The following is a 23,494-nucleotide window of genomic DNA, read 5'->3' on the forward strand; positions in this document are numbered from 1 at the left end:
TTCATGTTTACCCAAAAAGCTAAAAACAGCTACAAACCCTTAACTTGTGTCTCGTTCACCAAGGTCACACAGTTTTGTAAAGACACATAAGTCAGAGATGAACTTTTGAAATTTCCACAGAGCAGAACGACTCAATGTCAAATGAGGTTGTTCTGTGTTGTGATGGAATGTGCCTAATTCATTTGTTGACATGTGTGTTTTATAATTGATAGCTGTGACCTATAGCTCCCCTCAGGACAAACATTAACCTCACAACATGCAACAACATTTATCTACTGTCACACAGTTACTGCTACTGACCTCAAGGTTAGTAGCACCTTTTCTATAATGTTTTATTGTGTGTCAAACAGGTATTGTGCTTTTTTACGAGAGGCCTGTTTACTGTCGACGTACTGTGACTTATAAAAAATATATTACTTATTGAGCTATACTAAAGGAATAAAGAAACTATGGAATCTCCTTCGGGTCAATCAAAACAGGTGTTTTGTTAAAGTGCTGCCTTGTTTTCTACCTGATTGACATTTATTTATTTCGCTTTATGGAAACATATTTTGTCTAAGTGATTTTTAATCTAATTAAAAACTATTCAGGTAAGTTTCAGTTACTGAGAAGCTACGGCATCTTCTTTGGACCAATCGAAACAGGTGTGTCTCGCAGAGGCGCAGCCGTCCAGCTTGACCCACACGTGTTTCCGTTGCTTTCGGAGCAGCCAGCTGTTAGCTAAGAAGCTACCTGACTGACAGGTGACAGCCGCTTCACCGCAAGTCACCGCTTAAGTCCCGCAAACCCGCAGAACGCAATGATCCACGCGTTGCTGTCGCTTAGTTTAGTGTCGCAGCCTCAGATCGTGTCGCGTCATTAGCTCCGCGACACACGCTTGTTAGCCGGGGGTGGCTAGCTGCTGAGCTAACGTCAAGGCGGACAATCGGCATCGGTCGCGGGGGTCTCTGTGGAGGAGGAGCCGCTGCTGGGGGCACCGACACACACACCGACACAGCAACACACACACCGGAGGAGACACACCGACTCACCGACACCATGAACGTCGCTAAGAGCGGGTATCGAGTCTTCTCAGCCAACTCGTCCCCAGCCTGCACGGAACTGGCCAAGAAGATCACAGAGTAAGAGTCTCCTCCATGTTGTGTTCAGCACCACCATCACTGCTTCATGTAAACAACACAGTGACATCCAGCTGTGCAGGTCAAAGCCTGGGCAGATGTTTCTAAATGTCAGATCACTGCAGCAGAAGATACCTGATGTGTTTACTCAGTCAACTTGTTGTTGTGGGTGAGACACTGCAGGTGAAACGTCCTGCTGCAGGATGCTTCTCATCCTGTCACACTGGGTGTCATTTACTTAAAGATGCAATGTGACGTGGGAAGGATCAGAAACATCCTCTGCTGAAGGATGTTTCTGATCTTAACCATCTCACACAGCCCCTGAAGTCCCAAAAGATGATGTCATCATGTGGGAACAAATTCCTCACTTGTGTTCACAAGATAAATGAGTTGTGCACAAAACCCAAAAGATGATGTTACACCAATGCTTTGAATTGAAATGATTGACGCTCAGTCCTTCTGTCGACTGAGCCTGTTGTCCTTATAAACACAAATATAAATATCTTTTGGGATTTCAGGGTGTCCGAACGTTTTCCCTCACTTTAAGCTGTAATGTTGTGCTCTTGTTTCTCAGGAGGCTGGGAGTGGAGCTGGGGAAGTCTGTTGTCTTTCAGGAGTCTAACAGAGGTGATTATGTTTTTATGGTACTTGTAGTTGTCTTCACTTTAATATCTTTGATACTTTCTTTTTCTAAATGAACTGATCATGTCTTGTGTTGTTTTGCTCTGCACAGAGACGAGAGTGGATGTAAAAGAATCTGTTCGGGGACAAACCATCTTCATCATCCAGACAATACCAAGGTCGAGAAAGACACTGCACAAGGAATTTGAAAAGCTCAGACCATCGATTATCACAAACAACAACAAACACAAACAAAATGTTATCACAAAACTATCACAAGTTCTCATGATGTGCTTTTCTCTCTTTTGTTTTCTTGCTACATCCAGAGATGTCAACACGGCCATCATGGAGCTGCTGGTCATGGCCTACGCTCTCAAGACGTCCTGTGCAAAGAACATCATCGGAGTTATTCCTTACTTCCCCTACAGCAAGCAGTGCAAGATGAGAAAGAGGGGCTCCATTGTGTGCAAGCTGTTAGCTTCAATGTTGGCCAAAGCAGGTACGACCAGGGCTTTGTTACAAAACTCTTCTGGCAGTTGAGAGTGCTGTTAAATACCCATGTTTCTTGTAAGAAAGGCGACTCATCTGTTTTCTCCCCCGAAGGACTAACACACATCATTACCATGGACCTGCATCAGAAGGAGATCCAAGGCTTCTTCAGCTTTCCGGTGGACAACCTGCGTGCCTCGCCTTTTTTGATACAGTACATCCAAGAGGAGGTGATAATCCTTTTTCAGTATTTATTGCATGTGTTTGAGTTCATGTGTTGGCAACCACACCTACACACGTAATCAATCTGGTAGAAATATTAACACCTCTTTCACTTCCTTCTGTCAGATTCCTGATTATCGAAACGCCATCATTGTAGCAAAGTCCCCAGCAGCAGCGAAAAGGTAACCGAAGGAAAAAAACAACACAAAGTCCATTTTCTGTCATAAAATAATAACATTTCAGGCGAACTCTACTTTATCACACCACTGCTGAATCCTTATTAAGCTGCTTTCAGACATGCGCTTAACTCCAAACGTCTGAGTTAGCTGCACCGCACGTTTTCTAGAACTCTTTCTGCCTGTCCCATTGTAAAATATATATATATGGAAAATGTCTGAATGAACCCATGTAAGAATACAGCAGCTACCTGTTCTGTTTTCTTCTTCCAGGGCTCAGTCCTACGCAGAGCGCCTGCGTTTGGGTCTGGCTGTGATTCACGGCGAGGCGCAGTGCTCCGAGTCCGACATGGCCGATGGTCGCCACTCGCCACCATCTGTACGCAACACCACCGGACACACAGGACTGGAGCTACCTTGTAAGAACGTCCATCTATGTAGAGCGCCCTTTGGTGTTTCAGGTCTTCTCTGCAGATTTGTACGTCCAGTGCTTGATAGATTTCTTTCTACTTTACTTGTACAATTTCTGCTAGTTTAATTCCTCAGTGCTTTCAAGTTTATTATCTCAATACTTCAGTGCATTCACACTGTAAATCCTGCCCATAACCTAACACGGCTCTTACTTGTGCAATCCTGTTTAGAGCTGATTCTGCTGTTTCTCTCTCATACCATCAACTCATACTCCAAGAAATTGTTTTTTTGTGTTACTGCATGTTTTTAATTCCACAGATAAACCACCTCTACTCACGCTGCATCTTCAGCAAGCTGCAACTCATGACTTACAAGTAGTGACGTGCTTAACAATAATAATAACAATAGACTCATTCCCGGCCTGTTTCTCGGAACATATACATTGATTTAAAATAGACTATATATTTTTGATATATACTAACGTAAGTCTGGCGTATATTTTTCGACATATTTGCAGTATTCATTTCTGGAAAGGCCATGAACAGTGAATGGTTCAGTCTGAGAAAATATCAAATGACTGTGTCATTGGCAAATGACTCCACAATATTTGCATCCAGTGTTCACTTTATTATTTGGTAAAAAGTATTTCTATTATTACTTGTGTTTTATTCTTACCCTCGACTTAAAAAATCCTCCTTTGGTACAAAAACAACTCCAAATTGCTTCAACCCTGGGAAACTTTGTTATAAATGTTACCACAATAAGTCTGATCTGTTGAATTCCGTAAAACTAACAAGAGGATTTTCCAAGTCTGGGCATCATATGTTTGTCATGTCAAATACTTGTGCATTTGTGTTAACGTGGTGTTTATTTGTTGGTAATAGCAGGCAAACAACAAGCCCTGTTCCCCGGCATAGAGCTCCCAAGTACGGCCATAAACTTAACTTACATCTGACTACGAAATGATTCCTCCTCTAATGGCTCCTCAGTTCATGCATGTGAACAGAAAGGGTTTGTGTTGCATCTTGTGAAAGTACAGTCTGGATTCCAGAGGGCGAGTTTATGAAAATTGAGAATAATCGTCAGTGCCCGGACAAAAGTTTTCCCGGCAAATCAGCCCCAGTGTGCTTCATACGATATGCTATTGCATGGCATGTTTGATTTGAAATGAGCAGCACTCATGTTTTACTGCATCTTTCTAAGAGTCCAGACAGCTCGTTCTACAAGATGACCAAAACCCTCCTTTTTTTCTTATTCTGAAATTCATAAATCAACCCAAAACCATGCGAAACATTTTAGTTTTTTTTGTTTGTTTTCATTTTTCACCTCTATATCTGGACTCATCTTGCCAATCAACACATGGTGCATCTACATTAAACCTGCTCTTAATAACCTGATTAACATTTGATCGTGACTGCATGTGATGGTAACAACGACGCATGCCTTGGAAACCCAACATCGAATGAAGGGAAGCAGAAATGTTCTGAACAGAAGGTTAAGAACTTATTCTATCAGCAGGAATATTTTGTGCCGTATTACACTTTTATTTTTCTGGTTGTCATTTCTAAAACTTCCTAGTTAATCCGTTATAATATAAAATTACATGATTGTTGATACTAGGTTCTCTTAAGCAAATTGAAGACATCCTGAATTAACTGTAGAGACATCTGACCAAACATCTCTCAGGGAGCTTGTTGCAGTGAGACAACGTACCTGTGAGAAGTGCGTGTCCTGCTTTTGCTGTTATAGAAGTCTTGAGTGTGACACTGCCAGGTTTTCTGATGCCGTGGGACTCACGGTATTCAGCAAAGTGTTCTGCAAGGCATGCCCCCCCCCCCTCTCTGCTTCTTCACACCTTCTCCTTCACAATCGGCTTCGCTGCCAGATTGTTTACCAGTGGTTCATTTCCCTGTTCCCTTTGAATGAGCACATTTACATGCACACCGATACTCAAACTGCAGCTATTAAACTGGGTCATGTTATAACAAACCTTCAGTTTAACTTTAAAGCCTCAACAACACGGTTTCTAGAGTAATTTTGTTCAGTAAGTAAAACACAATGCAGCTGTTGCATCTCCTGTGACGGTCGAGTGAGATGTAATCTGAGTATTGTGTGCATGTGAAAGCTCGACTGAGGACTGACCCCAGAACGTTGGCGAGTGTGTATGAAGAGACCCTCACGAGTGCTTGTCGGCCTCTGTCGTCCTGTGTGAGATGACACTGTGCTCACTGGTTCATATGCAGACTGCTGCCATGTTCCTGCCCCAGCACAGGCCTGAGGTTGTGTGTTAAACATTGACTCCTGATTGGGTATCCTGGGCAGAAAACCCTGTCATTTGATTATGTTTGCATGGCATGTTCTGGTTAAGCATTTCCGTTTAATCTCCCTGGGGTAGGTGGGGTCGAATGGGGGGAAATATGCTGGCTTTTGATTTCCATTTTAAATAAAAATGCAGGATTATTTTGTTTAAAATCGAATGTTTGAAAAATAAACAACATCATTCGTTAACCCTATGATTTTGGGGTGTAAATTTGCCGAAATTGCAAAAAACATTTTCTCAACCCATTTTACCCAATCTACTGAGATTCCTTTTTGATTAGAGGAAACGTGATTCACTCGTTCTGCTTCATGAGCTCTCACTGGTAACCACGTGTGCTTTTCTTTTCAGTGATGATGGCCAAGGAGAAACCTCCCATCACTGTAGTCGGAGACGTGGGGGGGAGAATTGCCATCATTGTGGTAAGATGCTGAATATACAGAATGTTTTTATCAGTACTCTTTTATGTATAAGAATACTATGGCTGACAGTCTATAAGTGCATCTCAGGAACGTGAGGTATTTCTATTGGTTATAAAACATTCCTGGATGCGCTGCTTTTTAAATTAAATTCAGACCAAAGGTTTATAGGTTTTTCCTTTTCCCATCACAACATTCCACCAATTCCCAAGATAATTGGTTCATTAGTGTTTCCCTAATCCTTCTAATAGACAAACAAACAGCAATGACAACATTACCTCGAGAGGTAATTAACTGTAAACCTTTGCTGACTTGATGTTTTGTTTGTTTTTGCACTTGTGGCCACAGTGGCTGCTCTCCAATGAATATTACATAATGTTATATCATATAATTATATTGATGTTGATTTTCCGGCCATGATCCTAAACTAACAACTAATCTTCTGAGGAACAAACCAACCACAAACAAACGTTGGATTCCCTTTACCTCCCATAAGAAGGGGAGGAAGTAGAATCATGAGCAGCATCCAATATGATGATCAAAATCAAGTCAGTAAGTCAGTCAATTGCTAAAGATGGAGTATGTTATGATTGTATTTTTATTGTTTCTTTCCAGGATGACATAATAGATGATGTCGGAGACTTCGTTGCAGCCGCAGAGATCCTGAAAGAAAGAGGAGCCTATAAAATTTTCATCATGGCCACACATGGTTTACTGTCTGCTGATGCTCCGCGCCTCATAGAGGAGTCGGCCATTGATGAGGTGAGGAAAGCTGAATGAGTTGTTTTCAACAGGGCGTTTTCATTCTTGGTTTGAAGTCATATCCTAATGTTTTGATGGCTTCATTTAGCTCAAATGTTGGACGTCAGAACTCAATGTGCACGATAAAGGTCTGAATGTGAAAGAAGAGGAAACTAAATACCACCGAGACCAAATCTCCTTTTTAATCAGTCTGTGCTGACAAACTTGCTTTTTAATTCAAATAGAAACAGTCTCATTGAAGCTGTTTTCAGACCTCTGGAAAATATCTGGAATATTGGGTCCTTTATTTTCTTGAGTTTGCCGTTCATATATGAAAAACACAGAAGGAGATCGTCCCTGTCTGACACGTTCATAACAGTATTAAAAACTGTGTCATATTCAGACGAGGGGGGGCACCTGGATAATGATGAAAGATTCTGCTGCAGAAGCGTCTGCCTTCATCGCAAAAAGCCCCTCTTCTTCATTTTGAGATATTTCTATGCTTCATCTCACGTCTGTTGCATGTTGGAAACGTCAGTTACACATTTTCCTGCAGTATTCTAACACACAGCCCCTCTGGAAGATTTTTGGCAAATGTCCAGTGGTCAGTGCAGGTGTGAACATGTCTGTGTTGTGTGGGTCCATAGGTGGTGGTCACCAACACCGTCCCCCATGAGGTGCAGAAGCTGCAGTGTCCCAAAATCAAGACGGTGGATGTCAGCATGATTCTGGCTGAAGCTATTCGCCGCATCCACAACGGAGAGTCCATGGCCTACTTGTTCCGTAACATCACTGTGGACGACTAGAGTTCTCAGACGGTGGAGGCTGAGGTGGGTCGGACAGTGACTGAGCGCCGGTGCACTTCTTCCCTGTCCTGTAAAAAAAAAACATGCTAAAGCCATGTTCCATGTGCTCTCTGTTGTCTCAAGGATCGAAAATGCTCAATGTTATTTATCTTTCTGAAAGATGTAAAAAAACGTGAAGGATGATTTGAGCTTGAATGCTTCTCGTCAGATTCTGAAGCTTTGGTTCTTTACTATGTTTTGCTGCTGTCGTTGATGTCCCCAACATTTGTAAAGATTTGTTGTCGTACCTCATATTTAATGATTTAAGGAGCTTCATCTGCAGACAGAGAAACAGATGAGTTCCTGATGCTCTTGCTAGCCCTCGTGATCGGGGGTGCTTAAGCACTGTGATTCAAATGCATTTAATGCGATGTGTTCAGACTACTGGACTCACTCCTGCTCACAAACTACTGAATATTTATTATGCAGCTTTTTTTTGAAGGAACATTTGGTAAAAGTTTGAAGTTTGTCGCAATCTGCTGAAACAAATGGGCCGTCCGTTTACATTGTCTTTTATTAGATGGTCTGTTCCGCTGAGATATAACAAATACCTAGCGAACAATGTGGTTTAGGTTTTGTTTGCAGCTATTCTAAGAAATCCTCCTTTGAGATTCTTGCTCTTACCTTAGTAGATGTGAATGGGACTCGGGAGGTGTTTTAATTTTAGGATTTGAATTTGATATTTGAAAAAACAAAACTACCAGCTGTGGGCTATAGAAAGTGTTTAAAGAATTGTATGACCACAAATGAAATTCACCTCCGATGACGAGTATTGTGGTTGCGGCAGACCTCCTAACACTGAATGGCTACATATAACAGGCAATAAATAGAAAATTAGTTCTTTGTGATTGGGTGAACTGACCCTTTAATTTATTACAAGTTGACTGAACATGCATAGAACAACATACTGTACTTATTAACTGGCTGAAGGGGAACTTTAGCCTGGTTTCATAGTTTAGTAGCAGTTACTGTATCTGGTAACTGCGAGTTGAAAGTCTGGAGCTGCAGAGTTTGGTTATATGCTGCATACTTAATGGCGGCTTCGTTACGCTATGTTAAAATAAAAGTTCTGGGAGACAAACGATGGTCATATCATTTAAAAAAAAATTAAATGAAAATAGACTGAACTGATCCATGCATTCAGGGGCATCACCGTGCTTATACAACCATTGCAAATTACAATTAGAGTGGCGACTTGCTGCTTAAGGGTTTCTTATGCACTATTATAGTAAATGGAAACCATTGACTTTCTGGAAGGAGTAAACAGTATCAGCAGCAGTCCTATAGTAAGTGGGTAAAACCATGTGAACAGCAGGATGGTGCCTGGCCCTGTTCAGACCTGGTGTTAACATCCGTCCTGATTGTGTCTCCAATTTCCACTGTGTGATTCCCAAATAATTATTTATGTCAGTCTGAGTTCTCACAAGTGTGCGATGACAATGTTGGTGTGTCTGTGTGTCGGTGAGTGTTGGAGAGAGAAAGAGGAAAAGAGAGCGAGAGGGGTACGTAAAAATACTCCAGGAAGGATGTTAACACCGTGTCTGAACAGGTTCTACATGTAGGTTTCTAAATGACGGTGGTTTCTCCATTTAACTCAACACGTGCACCCGTCTGTGACCTCTGAGTAAATGTCAGAGAGAAGCTCAAGGGGAATTCAGTGTGTCTGTGCTGGTTGACCCTTTTGCTCAGGGCAACATGCTTTACAAGCCGGCGCACACGTGTTTGTATTTGCATTCAAAGTGTGAGAGTGGCTTCGGCTCAGTGGTCCTGTACAACGTTTGCTTTTTACCACGTTCTGTTGGAATCCCCCTCATGCTCTGATGGTTTGAAGTTTTTTTTAAGTTAAGGGGAAGTCTGTATCAATGCTGAAGTAATGGTCATATTGCAAAATGTCATGATGTCTTCTCTGTATGTACCCCCCCCCCCCTTTCTGCCTCTACAGCGTTTCTTTATTGTCTATGGAAATAAAACTGTTCCCTCTTGTGCATTGTCTCCAAACAGGGAGAATATTACTGTTCTCTGGTGAATAATCAGACGCAGACCACAATGTTATTGCAAAATTCTCACTTTATTAGTTCTAATCTGTCTCACATCAAATTGGCAGCATGCACCACAGTCATTTTTCTTCATCCTCATATAGTTAATCTGGATTATTATTGATTCCGTTCCTTCCACCTCACCTGTTTAAAAGGGCAAATGATAACCTCTATGGTCAGAATATATTACAATGTAGAAAAGTCGATGTTTAATTTCGTTACAGCCTTACAATTAATATTGATTTAAAAAAATTACATATAATTGAAATACAATCCCACCTTTTGAACCCTTGACGTAGCGACGGCCACAGATCCTGTACTCGCTAAAAACTTCTCAGGCATCTTTCCAACACTGAGGAGCTTCAACCAAGTCCAGGAGCAGAGACACACAGGCACACTCGTCATTTAAAGTGGGAGATTAAATGATTTTCATAATAATCTGCGAAAAAAATAGATAATTCAATGATATAATCCCGCTCATTGACTCTAAACCCGGTTAATATATCAGCTCGGTACGTCTTGAATAAAATGTAAAGTCCACACCTGAGTTTGAAGAGGGGCTGTCTGCCTCTCCGTGTCCGTCCGTGTGCTGCCGACCAGCTGGAGACGGCTGAGAGTTTAAACCAGACACGAAGAGGAACCAGAGACTTGATAATCACAGGTCACTTCCTCGTCTCATTCTGGGGAAACAATGCACCTACTCTGAGTGTTCCCGGAAAGAGGAAGTGCATCTTTTTTGTCCTCTCCCTCTCTGTGTCTCTGTGGCCTTTCGGGGAGTTTTTTTGATCAGAACATACATTTAGAGAACATCGAAAATGTCAAAAACAGATTTAAGTGACGAGTAAAAGTGACGCAGCAGTTTACATCTCGACTCTATCCTGCTCCTTAAATATCAGAATTGAAGGAATGAAGGAGAGTGCCGACCCTCCTCCTCCTCACTTTGTTCTTTAGTGCATGTGAGTGTCATATAGAAAACCATGTTAATCACAATTCAGTGCTGTTTGTCTTTTAGCAGGATTACACAAAAAAAACTGAACTGTTTTATAAGCCCTCGATCGAAGGGTAGGACGCACGCAGAGGAGGAACCCATTGACCTTTGGAGCGGATTCGATTGAGAGGGAGAAACCACTTTGTATTGTTTTTACTTCTTTAACATTGTGAGCTTAAAGCCTAAGCTCACAATGGACTTTTCTGTGAATTTTTAAAAAGAAATAATGAAAATATCTGGCACATGTTGAGAGCACAACCAGTTTTTTTGTTTATTTGTAATTTTTCACTTGACTTGGTTTACCTGACTGCTCATTGGAGCCGGAAGTTGATGAGGTACTTGCAGTAGTTTTGTCTTTTCATGTTTTGGGTCTTTTTTCATTTGACTTTTGTTGATATTTTTTTGACCTATGGAGCCTGAGTTGCTGCATAATCACCACCAGGGGGCAATATAATACAGAATGGAGAGCGTGTGGAATTCAATCTGTGTGCAACAAGTCTATCGGGTCCTTTATATGTCCTCGATAATTCAGTCAGTATCGACACTGCTTCCAAGAGAGGCTTTGGTTCATGCCTGAGAGTCATTACAACCACTTATAATAATAATAACATTAAGGACGACTCAAATCAATTTTCATTACTGGTGAGGGCAACAATGTTGGAGAGATGGAAGGACTCAAGCTTGACAGTAATTTGAGTGATTTAATTAAGTTTTTTAACATGAAAAAAGACTTACAAGAGAATAACAGGTGAAAGAGTCCAGCAGTTTAAAGCTTTCCAGATTTACCACTGTCACATATTATTCAGAGGAGACTTGAAAATAACTAGTTGATATATATGAATCCTAAAATGAGCATTGATGAGTAAAACAAATGTTACTATGGTGTATCGGTGAATAATCCCTTAAACATTTTGGTCAGTCATCAATGAAGGAAAAAGTCAATAGTTCAAAAAAAGAATTTATTGAAACATAAACAGTATGTCTTCAAAAATCATATTTGACATGTGCGTAATGAGGTTACGCTAAGCAGCATTTCACAGCATAATGTTTGATACATTAAAAACAGCTTCCACCTTAAGCTCTTTATGTTCACTTGTTTCATAAAACGTCATCGTACGAGGACACAAACTCACTTTTGCATAAAAACCCAGGACTTCACAGTTATTGTGCTTTCTACATTTTAAACACCCAGCAACGAGAAACCCGAAGACGAAACCTCCTATTTACAGAGATCTGTGTGAAAACGAACGATACATAATTCTGCTTCTACACATTTATCACAGGTTCATTCACACTCAGTCATGTCTGTGCACTTTTGTTGTCACTGCTCCAGCAGCTCAGCCACATTCCGTCAGGTCGCCGAGCTGGAATCTGTTTTCATCATCTCGTGTTCGTCCTCATCAGAGCATCTGTGGGTCCGATGCTGACGAGGGAGCAGAGTTCTTCAACTCAGAGTCTTTAAAATATTTAATTAACACTGTTTGTTTCTGTGCAGTCAGCTCCCAGTGGGCCGAGCTCTTTTCCTCCCAGTCTCTGTCTGTGCTGCTGCTCCATCACTACGAGATGATGCAGCTGTTGGTCTTGTTCATCGGAGGTCGCTTGTTGCTCTGCTTGGGGAAGGTCTCCCGCCTCCGGCACAGCGCCGGGCTGAGCCAGCTGGGCAGGTTGGCCTGCAGCAGCAGCTCCTTGAACACCTCCAGCACGTTGATGTTGTCTTTGGCCGAGGACTCCAGGAAGCTGTGGTTCCAGTCCAGCTCCACCGTGGACAGCACGTCCTTGCTGAACACCTGTCGGTCCCCTTGGCGGTCGATCTTGTTGCCTATTACCACGATAGGGGTGAACTTGTCCTCTTTGACCTCCAGGATCTCGTCTCGCAGGCTCTTCACGGCCACCAGGGACTCGGGGTCGTCCACGGCGTAGACCAGGGCGAAGGCGTCGCTGTTCTGGATGGACAGCTTCCGCATGGCCGGGAAGGAGTAGCTGCCACTGGTGTCCATAATGTTGATGGTGACTTTCATGCCCCCCACCTCATACTCCTTCCTGTGGAGCTCCTCCACCGTGCGCCGGTGCTTGGGTTCAAAGGTGTCTTTGAGAAAGCGCTGGATGATGGAGGTCTTACCCACTCCAGCTGCTCCCAGGAACACCAGACGCACCTCGGTCTTCTCCTTCACTTCCATCGACATGCTGGGGGTGGAAGAATCTCCTCTTGTGTTTATCTTGTTTCTCCTCCAGTTCCTTTTTGGATCCTTGTCTGTGATGGAGCTGGGTGTTGGGTGATGACAGCAGATGCATTTGCCTGTCAGGCTGCACTCTGTATTTATGTTCTCTGAAGGGGCCTACCCCCTTCTGCTCTCAGCCAATCAGGAGAAGGGCATATCTCTCTCTCTTTGTGAACATAACGCAGCGAATCGGAGACACTGATGCATTAAAGTAGAGTAAGAGGGGAAAGAAAAGCAGGTGGAGAAGGTGGAGAACATTTCCAGGTGTGACAGCAAACAACACAGAGGTGGGGTTGTTCCAGCCTTAAAATCTTATTATCTTTAGAATGTCATTTAAGCGAAACCTGCAGAGGAAAGAAACATGTTCTTGTTTTTTCTATTCATGTTTAAACAGACACAAAATGAACCTTGTGGTGAGATTGTTTTTTGGATAAGGGAAATCTTCTCAGCAGATTCCCACGGTTACAGACTCGATTTCTTAAGTTTCTTAAGTTTACCGACTGAATGGAGAATCAAAAGTTGTATTCATATATAGTATTTGATAAAACAAAGAGCCAAGCATTCCTGCTGAGAGCGCTCACAGGCGAGGTCAGTGGGTTGAGCTGGAGCGTCATCAATGCTCTGGCTGTCATTTTGGTTGCAGTCATTAAAAGGTCATGGGTGTAGAGCGGCTCTCTGTGGACCAGCCAGACACGAACAGTACGACCACGAATTGATGCTAATGTCCACAAATAAAACGTCATTTAATCCGTGCAAGACTGTTATACAATATAGAATATTTCCCTCTCCAGCAGGGGGAGACCTGAAAGTGTGATTGTTCATATAACAATCCTGAAAAGCATAAAATCCTGTTTGTTATTTAAATAAAACATGATTATTCGACCCATTCGCTGTTTTACTTCATGCTGTTTCTCACATCAGACTAGATTTAGTCTCTAGAGACGTTTCTCCTGCACTTGCTGGTTTATTTGCCCTCACGACACATGATGACAAAGGGTAATTTGTCCCCGTGGTCACATGCACGGATGCTGAAGTGAAGCTGCCTGCACACTCAGCAAGCGTGACCCTTGTGTTTGCCTGGATTTGATCCGATGATCTGAAGTTATCAGCTGCGCGGATGTGCACGTTTTGACCTATTTTGCATTGAGTGTATAAAAAAGTGCATGTTCAGTATCTTTGTTGCTGCTGAGATTCACATGCGAACCCTGAGGAAACCTGACTGCTCAGAAACAGTAGAACAATATTGTTACAGATATCATTATCATACTCGCACATGCTCCCGCCGCCCGGGCTTTGTCACTTGTTGCTATGATACCACAGAATCCTTTGCTGAGAGCTGAAAGGGTTTTCCAGGTAGAAACATGCTCATAATAAGTGAACCTCAGTCACGTTATTTGAAAATGTAATTGTTAAATGTGTAGAATCCTGCACCTGGCTTCCTCTTGGCTTGTTTCAGATTAGATTCAACCACATCTGTGCCAAGACTGCACATTGTAATTGATTCCCTGTGTGTTGTATTTGTTCTCTGTTTATTTCTTGCATAGTTACGCCTCACAAAAGTGCGTCTCCTAATATCTTGGTTGTGTGCTGCTTCTTCTAGACTCTCAGCCAGGGACTTGGGGATGTTAACTCTGACCTCTGTCCTGCATCCTCCTGAAACTAAAGCTCAAGGCCCCCGAGCAATTTGAGTCCCTCTCTCAGGTTTTCACTTCATTAAACACTGGAGCAAGACGGCACCAGCAAGGGAGCATATATATTTCATTTTCTCCCAACCCATCCATCCTGATGTTTGCTCACAGGTCTTTGAGGTTAAAGTAAAAAACAACTTGAGAGGAGAAAGAATACAAACTCTGATGAATGAAAATAGTGTTCAGGTTGACACAAGGATGGGAACTATTTTAATAGAGAGTATGTACACTGTTATCTTCCCTCCTTATTAAATAGTTGTGCAAACATATTAGCAGGGATTGTGTGTATTAACAGTCTGCAGACATGGAGCAATATTAGCATTTCAAGCCGATTTCTGTCTGCATGATGAATCTTAGTTTCCTTTTTTTAAAACTTTCTTTTCCACCAATTTCTCAGGAAAGTTTCTGGCTATTTAGCTGAAAAAATGCTAAAGTATGTTTCAATTTATTTTTGTTTATCTTGAACTAGAACTTTCCATCTATCAGAGCAGGAGACAATCTCTAGGTTCTTCACTATGGGACGACCACTGTCACATTACAGACAACAAATTGATCCATTGTTGATATATACACATTGATGAGGGCCGTTTTTAATGCCATGCTATCACCTCACCACTTTTGCTGTACATTTTTTAAAGCCATTGAATTGTATTCATTTTTATCAGACAAACATGAGCCCATTGATCTAGCATTCATTTGTGGTTTACATTTTTAAATAGCAGTGTGACTCCAGGGATGGCAGTGCAGTGCCAGTTGGTCTGGACCCTTGAATTTAAAGAAATTAGCAAATCCAAAGAACCTGTCAAGAGCTTCTCCAGCAGCTGGTTGTTCCTGGACTGTTGTGCAGCACTGAGCTGTTCCCACCGGCTCCGAGGTGTTAGTCTATATTTGATTACTGTAAGAACGGCCTGTTCTCTGAGCACAAAGTCTGTTATCACTCACAGAGAAAGCAAACCCTCTCCGGACCCTGTTTGCTTTAGCGATAAGTTCAGATTTCTGCGCACGGCTCAGCAGCGTCTCATTAAAGTCCTGAAAGAAGAGAGGGCTGTGTGTGTTCTGTTTACACTTCCCTTCAGGTTCCTGAGAAAAGCTCCACGTCTAGTTCTACTTTCAGGAGGTGGCACCTGATGACATTTACACAACAGTGTTTGATAAGCGGGTGCAGGTACGTGAGCATCGGTCGGTGCAGTCTGCAGACGTTGGCACACAGAACCCGGCTGAGACAGTTACGTGTGTATTCATGATAAAAGTGTGGTGTGGGTTTTGTGTGTTTATCTAGGTGTGTGTTGATTTGAGTGGCAGCCCGGCCCGTGTGTCACTCATGTCTTGGTTCATTGTCCCTGGAGGCAGACGAACAGTCACACTGTGGTTTTACCAGTATGTACCCAGCAGTTTATATTTGGAAGAGGTAAAGTTTGCCCAGTGCAAAACAAACAGTTCCTGATAATTATCAGTGAGGGAGTGTTAGTCACACATGAGTCATTTTCTTCGTCTTCGTCTTGTGTGCCCTCAAATCATGTGAACTTTACGCTGGTGTCGAGTTTGACCCAGAAACCCAACATGACGTTGATGTGACACCAAGGGTCTGATGCCGCACCATCATCCGTCTGGCATGAGAAACAGCATGACGTGTGCATAATGGCCTGGGACAGGGACCCATGGATTCTCTCCCGTGGAGACTGAAGCTGTGTGAATACTTTTAAACAGGAACAGACACAAGTTCCACGAGCAGCTGCTGCTTCACAGCTGGATCCTCGATGGAAGGTTTCAACTGAGAAAAGCCCAGAACAGCTGATAATGACAACTTTTATTTTATATATTTCTAACCTTGTTTTTAATATATCGTAATCAAACCCATCTCATTTTGAGGATGCTAATATCCAATAACATGTCAACAACAAGCACAGAGCAGAGAACTCACTAACCCACTAACACCAGCCTGCTAATTTCTCATAGTTTGTCTTAATCCGTCCTTTTCAGTCCTCGGCTTTGGGACCTTCTGCCGAGTGTGTGGCCTCCTCCCTTGTTGTCGGCAGCAGGTCAACACACTGTCCCTCGCCTCTGGAACATCATGGCCTGGATGATGAGAGGGGGGGCAGTGAAGGGGGGGGGCATACAGCCGTGGTTAGTGTCACTACGCCACGCTGCACACTGCAGAGCTCTCTCTGTTTGAAGAAGCATTAGGATGAGTTTAAAGACTCGAGATGAAGATAAGAAATGCTTGTTTTCTACATCTACATGTTTTCTACGGTGTTTATTCTGGCATTGAGTGGAGTATGTCTGATGTTCAGTGTCCCTCTCCTCATCGCTGACTGGACCTTCGGTAAACACACACAGTGTAAACCGTACAGTCTGGAGATGTGTGGTGGGGAGTGGAAAACCTGCTGTACGTGTTTCAGCAGGTAGAGAAAGAGATGATACTGTGATACTTTTCCTGCATTTGTAAAGACAATATAAAGCCAGCAGTCACCAATTATAACAACTACTTTGGTTCACATCTTTTCTTATATGCGTTAAATACATTTTCTCTGGAGACGCTTATTTTATACATCTTCCCTGAGCTCGCCAAAGAAAAGCATGTGATGATGTGTGTGTTTTGTTTAAGAACAGCATCATTCTCTCAGTCAATACACAGGAACACTAACTGGATCATATTTTTTAATGAAAAAAATGTTGAGATTTGGAGATATGTGATTCTCCCCGTATAGCTGCTGTTGGTTTTACAGTTAAATGTACTGTGCTAAAAGCCTTTAATCAGTGTGTACACCTCACAATCACTCCTGCAGGTCGTCCAAACGCCCCTTAAGAATATATGTAACCGTTTATATTTATGTGGTAGAGATGATAGATTCAAGTTCTGTCTTCATTTCAGCCTCTGACCTCATGAAGCTGAACTGTCCTCACCGAGCGCTGCAGACACCGTGGACTTCTCAGTGCTCATCACTGTGGCTCTGGGTCATTTGAAGCATCAGAAACAAACTGTAGCAAGAAGCTTATAATTTGCGTTGAAGTTTCTAGCTGAATCACTGACTTCTGACAATGATTTTCTTTTGTTTCCCATATAGGTGTAGTAAGAAGGAGTTTCTGTGTTAAACTTAACAAGACACGTCTGTGCACCTCCACTCTCATTATTTTTCAAAGTAGCTGTTTCTGTTGTTTGGCCGAGCGCTGCTGTCTCTGCCTGACCGAGCAGGATTGTACTGTTATCGATTGTTGGAGATGGAGACTCGGGGGGGGGGGAGGGGATTCAACTGGATTTTTCCAAATTGTGGTTTTATCAGAGTCACTCTAGGGTGAAAATATGCAATTACATTCGTTGACTGAATCGATTTGCTTACTTTTTCTCGGAGCATGCATTTAAAATTGTTATAAATCAATTTTACATTTCAAACTTTTACACATATTTCCCCACCGAAGCAGACGCAGAAAGATTTCGCCCTCAGGTTATAAAGACCTATTGATGAACAGCAGTGGCCGAGCTCGTTGTTTATTACAGAGAAAAAGAACCAGGATTAAAATATGGGATGGGATTTAGAAAATGTAATTTTGTTTATGATTCCTTATGCTAATCTGGAATAACTACTCTTCAGTAGTAGATAAACAGAAATTAAAACATAACCTCCCCAGTGGAGGTAATTATTGGCTGTGTCACCAATAGACAGTCTAACGGAAGGTGAGCTCTTCCCCACACATGAGAGTTTTTAATGATGATGTTTAGAATTAATCATACTTACAAATGAATAAGATCTGAACCAAGTGTCATATATAGAGATTAAGATTCGTGGATGGGTGAATCTGTGAGGATGTTTCAAACACACCCACAAACACCCACCTGACCTTCACATCTGGAACATCCTGTGAAGTGAAATTCATTTCCTGGGTCAGTAGGTCACCGTGACACCGTGGGACACGAAGGCCTGAGCGACGCAAAGGGATTCTTCTCATATACGTTTCATTTTCACGTATATTGAGCAAACACAACCACATTTTCCTTCTGCTCTACATCTGCTGAGGGTTCAACAATAAACCAACAATTACGTGAAGGACAAAATCAAACTTTAATGACCCTTAACTGACTAGACCCGCATTTTACATGAAATTTGAAGTTATATAATTGATCCTCTCACCACAGTCATCAAATAACAACTTACACAACAAGCTGCCCTGGAGTAAAGTTGAATAATGGGTTCTCAGGGGAAAGGTTCAACTGCGTTTGTTTCCATCTCCCAGCATCGTCTGCCCAGTGCGAGATAAATGCATCCTCACATGTTTTGTTCTGAAGGCCCCGGGTTTCAATTGTTCCTCTCAAGTCCTTCGTCAAGGTGAATGCATTCTTCAAGCGCTGTGCATGACTACAGGCAACCAGCGACCTTAGAGAAATTTGCATCAGTGGGTCAACACTCAGGATGAGCGAGATACACAAACACGTGTTCATTTTTCTTCTCAGTGATGCTTTAGTTGCCATATTTGGTTTTGTAATGTCACATGTTACGACAAAGATGTTATCGCCAGCCTGTCACCTTTCAGCCATTCACATAATCTCTGCCTCCTCAGTGAGCAAGCTCCAAAAAAATGCAGATTTAGCAAAGAGTTCCTGGTCAAAAAATATGTAAAAATGTTATTATTATTATAGAGATGCATCATCACACTGTCAGTTTTCATATGATCCCTGCGCCTGAAGAAGCTTCTGTTCACTGGAGCGGCAACAAAATGAAAGTGCAATAAATCAATAAAGTGCCATTAGGAAAAATGCCAATATCTGATATAGTTTTTTTAGAAAAGATCATCTTAAAATAATAATCCTATTATTATCATTGAACGGAATTTCATTTAATAATAACTGTTTGTGAGGCACTTATCTCTAACCATAATAAGGTCCGCACCTTAAAATGTATAGAGAAACAGTTCCCACAATCAGCAGCACTTTGGTGACTAATCAATAGTTTATTTACTTCATGATGTTTTTTGTTATTCACATTTTTTGTTATCATTTATATTATTTTATTAATTTGTGATGGAAATCTTGATGGTTCTGGTTTGACATACTATTCAAGCTGAACTCTCACCTGATTCTCCAGCTTTAGACTGCAAATGTAAACACACACACACACACACACACACACACACTCATCTCCAGCAGAAGTGTGAAACCTCTGGAGTATCATGAGGGCACAGTGATCAGTTTCCCTGTTTGAGTTCCGAGGGACACGACCCTGAGGCTTTGTTTGACTGTGTAATGTAGTGAGATAATGGAGTATAATGTAGTCCACCGATAAGACGACTGTAGATCCCAGTGGGTCGAGTCCACATCTGCTCCTTATCTGATGGTGTCACTCAGGAGAAGTGTCACTTGTGCATTAAAATTCCATAAAGATGGTGAAATATTGATATTAATCATTGTTTTACGGCTGTTTTCCTAAAGCTCCGAGCTGTCACCTTGATTTGACATTGCCTTTGTGTCACTCTCTTACTTTCCCACTCTGTCACCACTCTGCTTTTAGTTCTGTGGAGGAGTCGAATGTAATAAATTGTTTGAGATTATATTTAAAATTCATTACAATGCCCCTGAGCTGTTTAATCAAGCGTGAATAATGTGCGATTTGAATATAGAATGTCCATCAATGGGCCCTGAGATGAAATAAAGATGAATGTGTTGTTACCTTGGCAACGCCTGTGCTTTTTCAAATCCATACCAGGAATAATCACAACGTTCAACATGCGTTACATCGCATCATACATAACACAATCTATCCCCATTACACCTGAAACGACATCATAACATCCTGAAACATCCAAAGTGCAAAGAAAGGTGAAGAAATGTCATATTAAAAAAAAAAAATGGGATCATAACGTCGTATTTTTAGAGACAGAAAAGTGACAGTTGAACAGATTTGTTTTTAAATACACCTTGTTGGACATTCTTAGACCTGGCAAGCCAACTTCCATTGTTCTCTATCATCGCTGTCTGATGTGAGTGGCAGACATTTCACAGTTTCATTCAAAAGAAGTCAATGCTTTTGAATGCAGCAGCTCGGAGGATGTCCTTTTCATCACTGTTGCCATCGCCGCCACTTCTTCCACACGGCTGTGGACGTGTGTGCATGTGTTGAGTGCAGTCATGTACTCTATGTGATGTGCTCAGTATCCGCACATGGAAGAAGGCTGCAGCGTCGGAGCGAAGAGGAGGAGGAGCCGGAGCCATCGCAGTTATATAAAATAATTGGAAGCTTATATAACTGTTCAATTTTTTTTTTGATGTCTGACTCCTTTGATGGAGCTCGTGCGGCAGGGGTCAATTTTTCTGTCAATTAAAAACATTTTCTGATTGCAGGTCGCTCGCCCACTCCAGGGCCCAAACCCTCGCCGTGATTCACAAATGTTGATTCTGTTTCACGAAGGCTGCTGAAGTGCAACGGTGACGTGTTTACTTGAATCAGAGCACATTAATGCAACAGGGGTACTTAAGAGCCATGAAAATGATTAAAGCACGTCATTGACTTTTAGGTTACTGAAACTCAGGAGCCTTTTAGCGGGAATTTGACTGGATAATGTTGAAATGTTCCTGTTCTAATTAACTGTCTCAGTAAAACGTAGCAGTGTGAGATGCAGCAGAACCCGGACAACAAAACCGCTGAATGGAATTTGGCCGCAACTTATCTCTTTCCAAAGCAAAAACAAATAATGTAACTCTTTGTTCAGAGGATGTATTTGAATATTAAGATGGACGACATGACTGCATCTAGATCACCCCCTGGTGGCTGGCTGCACTATAATCCCTCCTCCTCCATGTTGGTGGATGCGACACGGACCAAACTAATGAGTAAAAATACACGTTAGGACCTGGACAGCGTGTATATAACGATATTCACTTCTGCACAAGTCGAGGAAGTACGTCGTCCTCTTTATTCAGTCTGTGGGGTTCAGACAGAATCTTGAGGGTGATGTGCTCATATACAGTCAATGGAAGGAAGAACCCATGGGAGCTGAACATGTTTCAACTTAGGTTAAAGATTTTTTACGTATCCCAAAGCTTTACAAATGTGTTTGAACAACTGAAGGACATAATAAAGCGCTTGCGTGCAAATGGTGGAAAATTCATTTCTCTTCTCGCCTCAAAAAATGTCATGAATAAATCAGACGTGTTCATCATGTTCAATATGACCCAATAGATGTTACTCTTTGTACTCCTTACGTGTTTTGTCTATCAGACATACGTTTTTGAAACATTTCCAATTCAACATATCCAGCAAAGCTTATAAACCAGAAGATTCAAGTCTGCCTCGATCTCATGTCTCTCTTCAAGTGTATGTCTCCGTTCCACTGAGTGATGCACATAAGTGCGTTTTTCTGTGAATCCAATTTATGCTCGTGTGCAAAGAAGCGATGTGAACTCAGTCCTGTGACCTTATCGTGTGATCAAAACTCACCACTGCAGCAGCGTGTGCGGCTCTGATCAACTGGTATTGAGATGATTGTGAAGAATTTGTTTCACATAAGAAGAACAGATGTAGAATAGAGCAAACAACATCTGGATTCTGAACATGTGAGAGGTCTGGGATCGTGAGTCTCCATTTGCACCGACCAATGAGTCTAATAAAAAAGTGAAAATGTTGTTTTCCTCCTTATTAAATTAGATGATGTGCATTATGATTGTAAATGCAACAACAAAGATTTGCATCTGCGTGGAACTGTATAAATGTGTGTGACCTCACAGTAAGTTTGACTCGATTGTCTCCCATTGTCCTAACATTGTCTTAACTTATTTCAACCACAGACTGTATATAAAGATGGATGACGCAATAAAACCCAACTTACCGGAAAAAATCAATACTTAATCAGTGTGATAAGAACTAAATATAAAGTGAAAGAAATAGTAATTAGTGTTTGATCAATTTCCCATCAACTAACCTGGAGAAGATAGGAAACACCTATGCTGCAGCCAGCTCCAGTTTTGAGGAGCTGTCATGTCGTTCATCTTTATTTGCAGTCAAAAGATAAAGCGAACCTGCTGCTGCTAAAGCCATATGTCATTATGAATGAATAGGATAGGTGCCATGTATGAAAATAGCTCCGCCTGTGTATGTCTCCAGGAACTCGATGCACCCTGACCACGATACACACTTCTGCAGATGAAGGCACATGAATGAATCCCCGGATAATAAACTCTGATTTGACCTCTGAGGAAATGGAGCGAGTGCCTCTCAATGCCGACCTGATCTAATTACTGGTCTTTCAGAAGGACTCATTCAGTCGTAAGCTGTAAAAGGTGCAACACATAAGAGAAAAGCTGATATATTGTCTTAAGACGAAGCCTCGGCAGCTGCACTTCTCCATGGCAACAGGGCTGTATCTGAATAACAGAAATCAATCGTGTAGCTTCTGCGCCCAAAGGATTTTGCTAGAGCTCATCTCTGAATCAGATGAGGATCCATTGTTTACTGTCGGCTGCAGTAACATTAAACTGGGACCTGATTAAATGCATGGACCTCACTTATTTCATATGATCCCAAATAGTAAGCAAAAAAAAACAAAATCTCTAAGATAATATATGCATTGTTGTGTGTCAGTGCTAATGTGTTTGTAAATGAGACGCCTACACAGGACACTTGGATCTAACGACACATTTCACCACTTCAGACACATTCACAGATAAAACAGGAAGAAAGTTATTCACATAATTATGGTTCTGTGGATAAAAGTTCAATTTCTGAAAACAGGGGACTTAAATGAAACATAATGAAACTGAGGAAAATCGCTTTGACTGATTATTATGGTATATTGATTTTTTGTGCTTGGATACCAGTTGCGCAACACCTCACTAATTCAGACAGTAAACATGAAGCAACCTGTTAGCTTAGCACAGCAGACAGACTGGGATCAGTGAGACAGCTTCGCTCCGCCATCACCTTTGTTCCCACGTGCAGGGGCGTGTCAAGGGAATTTGGGGCCCCAGGCAAGAAGGGACATATGATACTGCACCTCATGAGTCCAATCTGCAAACAGTTTTATTTATTGCATTCTGTGTAAAGAAATAAAGTTGAAGTACAAACCCCCACCACCACCCAAGACACACACCACACACACTCATTTAGAGTCTCCAGTGTAATCCCCAATTCTAACTGGGAACCTTCTTGCTGTGAGTCCACATAATGTGCTGCCACTTTCTGGCCAGCAGGAAGAAATTTAGATGATAATTTTTGGGTT

At 41.9% G+C, this 23,494-nt stretch overlaps 2 protein-coding genes across 3 annotated transcripts; one reads left to right on the forward strand and one right to left on the reverse strand.

The window, feature by feature from the left end:
- The first annotated feature begins 844 nt into the window (after positions 1–844).
- LOC133023159 (phosphoribosyl pyrophosphate synthase-associated protein 1) lies at positions 845–9,342 on the forward strand. Of its 2 annotated transcripts, XM_061090123.1 has the most exons (11): positions 845–1,121; positions 1,693–1,745; positions 1,852–1,918; positions 2,066–2,238; positions 2,343–2,458; positions 2,577–2,632; positions 2,900–3,045; positions 3,922–3,963; positions 5,706–5,776; positions 6,389–6,535; positions 7,162–9,342. In XM_061090123.1, the coding sequence occupies exons 1-11, from the start codon at positions 1,039–1,041 to the stop codon at positions 7,318–7,320; spliced, it is 1,113 nt and encodes a 370-aa protein (XP_060946106.1). In that variant the 5' UTR covers positions 845–1,038; the 3' UTR covers positions 7,321–9,342. The 2 variants fall into 2 exon arrangements, with proteins under 2 accessions (XP_060946106.1, XP_060946105.1); XM_061090122.1 differs by lacking the exon at positions 3,922–3,963 and having other exon boundaries at positions 974–1,121.
- A 2,597-nt stretch (positions 9,343–11,939) lies between these two features.
- On the reverse strand, positions 11,940–12,566 carry LOC133023811 (ras-related protein Rap-1b-like). Its single transcript, XM_061090881.1, has one exon. The coding sequence runs from the start codon at positions 12,564–12,566 to the stop codon at positions 11,940–11,942; it is 627 nt and encodes a 208-aa protein (XP_060946864.1).
- Between the last annotated feature and the right edge of the window lie 10,928 nt (positions 12,567–23,494).

This window comes from Limanda limanda, chromosome 17 (assembly GCF_963576545.1).
Source record: "Limanda limanda chromosome 17, fLimLim1.1, whole genome shotgun sequence".
Taxonomy (NCBI): Eukaryota; Metazoa; Chordata; class Actinopteri; order Pleuronectiformes; family Pleuronectidae; genus Limanda; species Limanda limanda.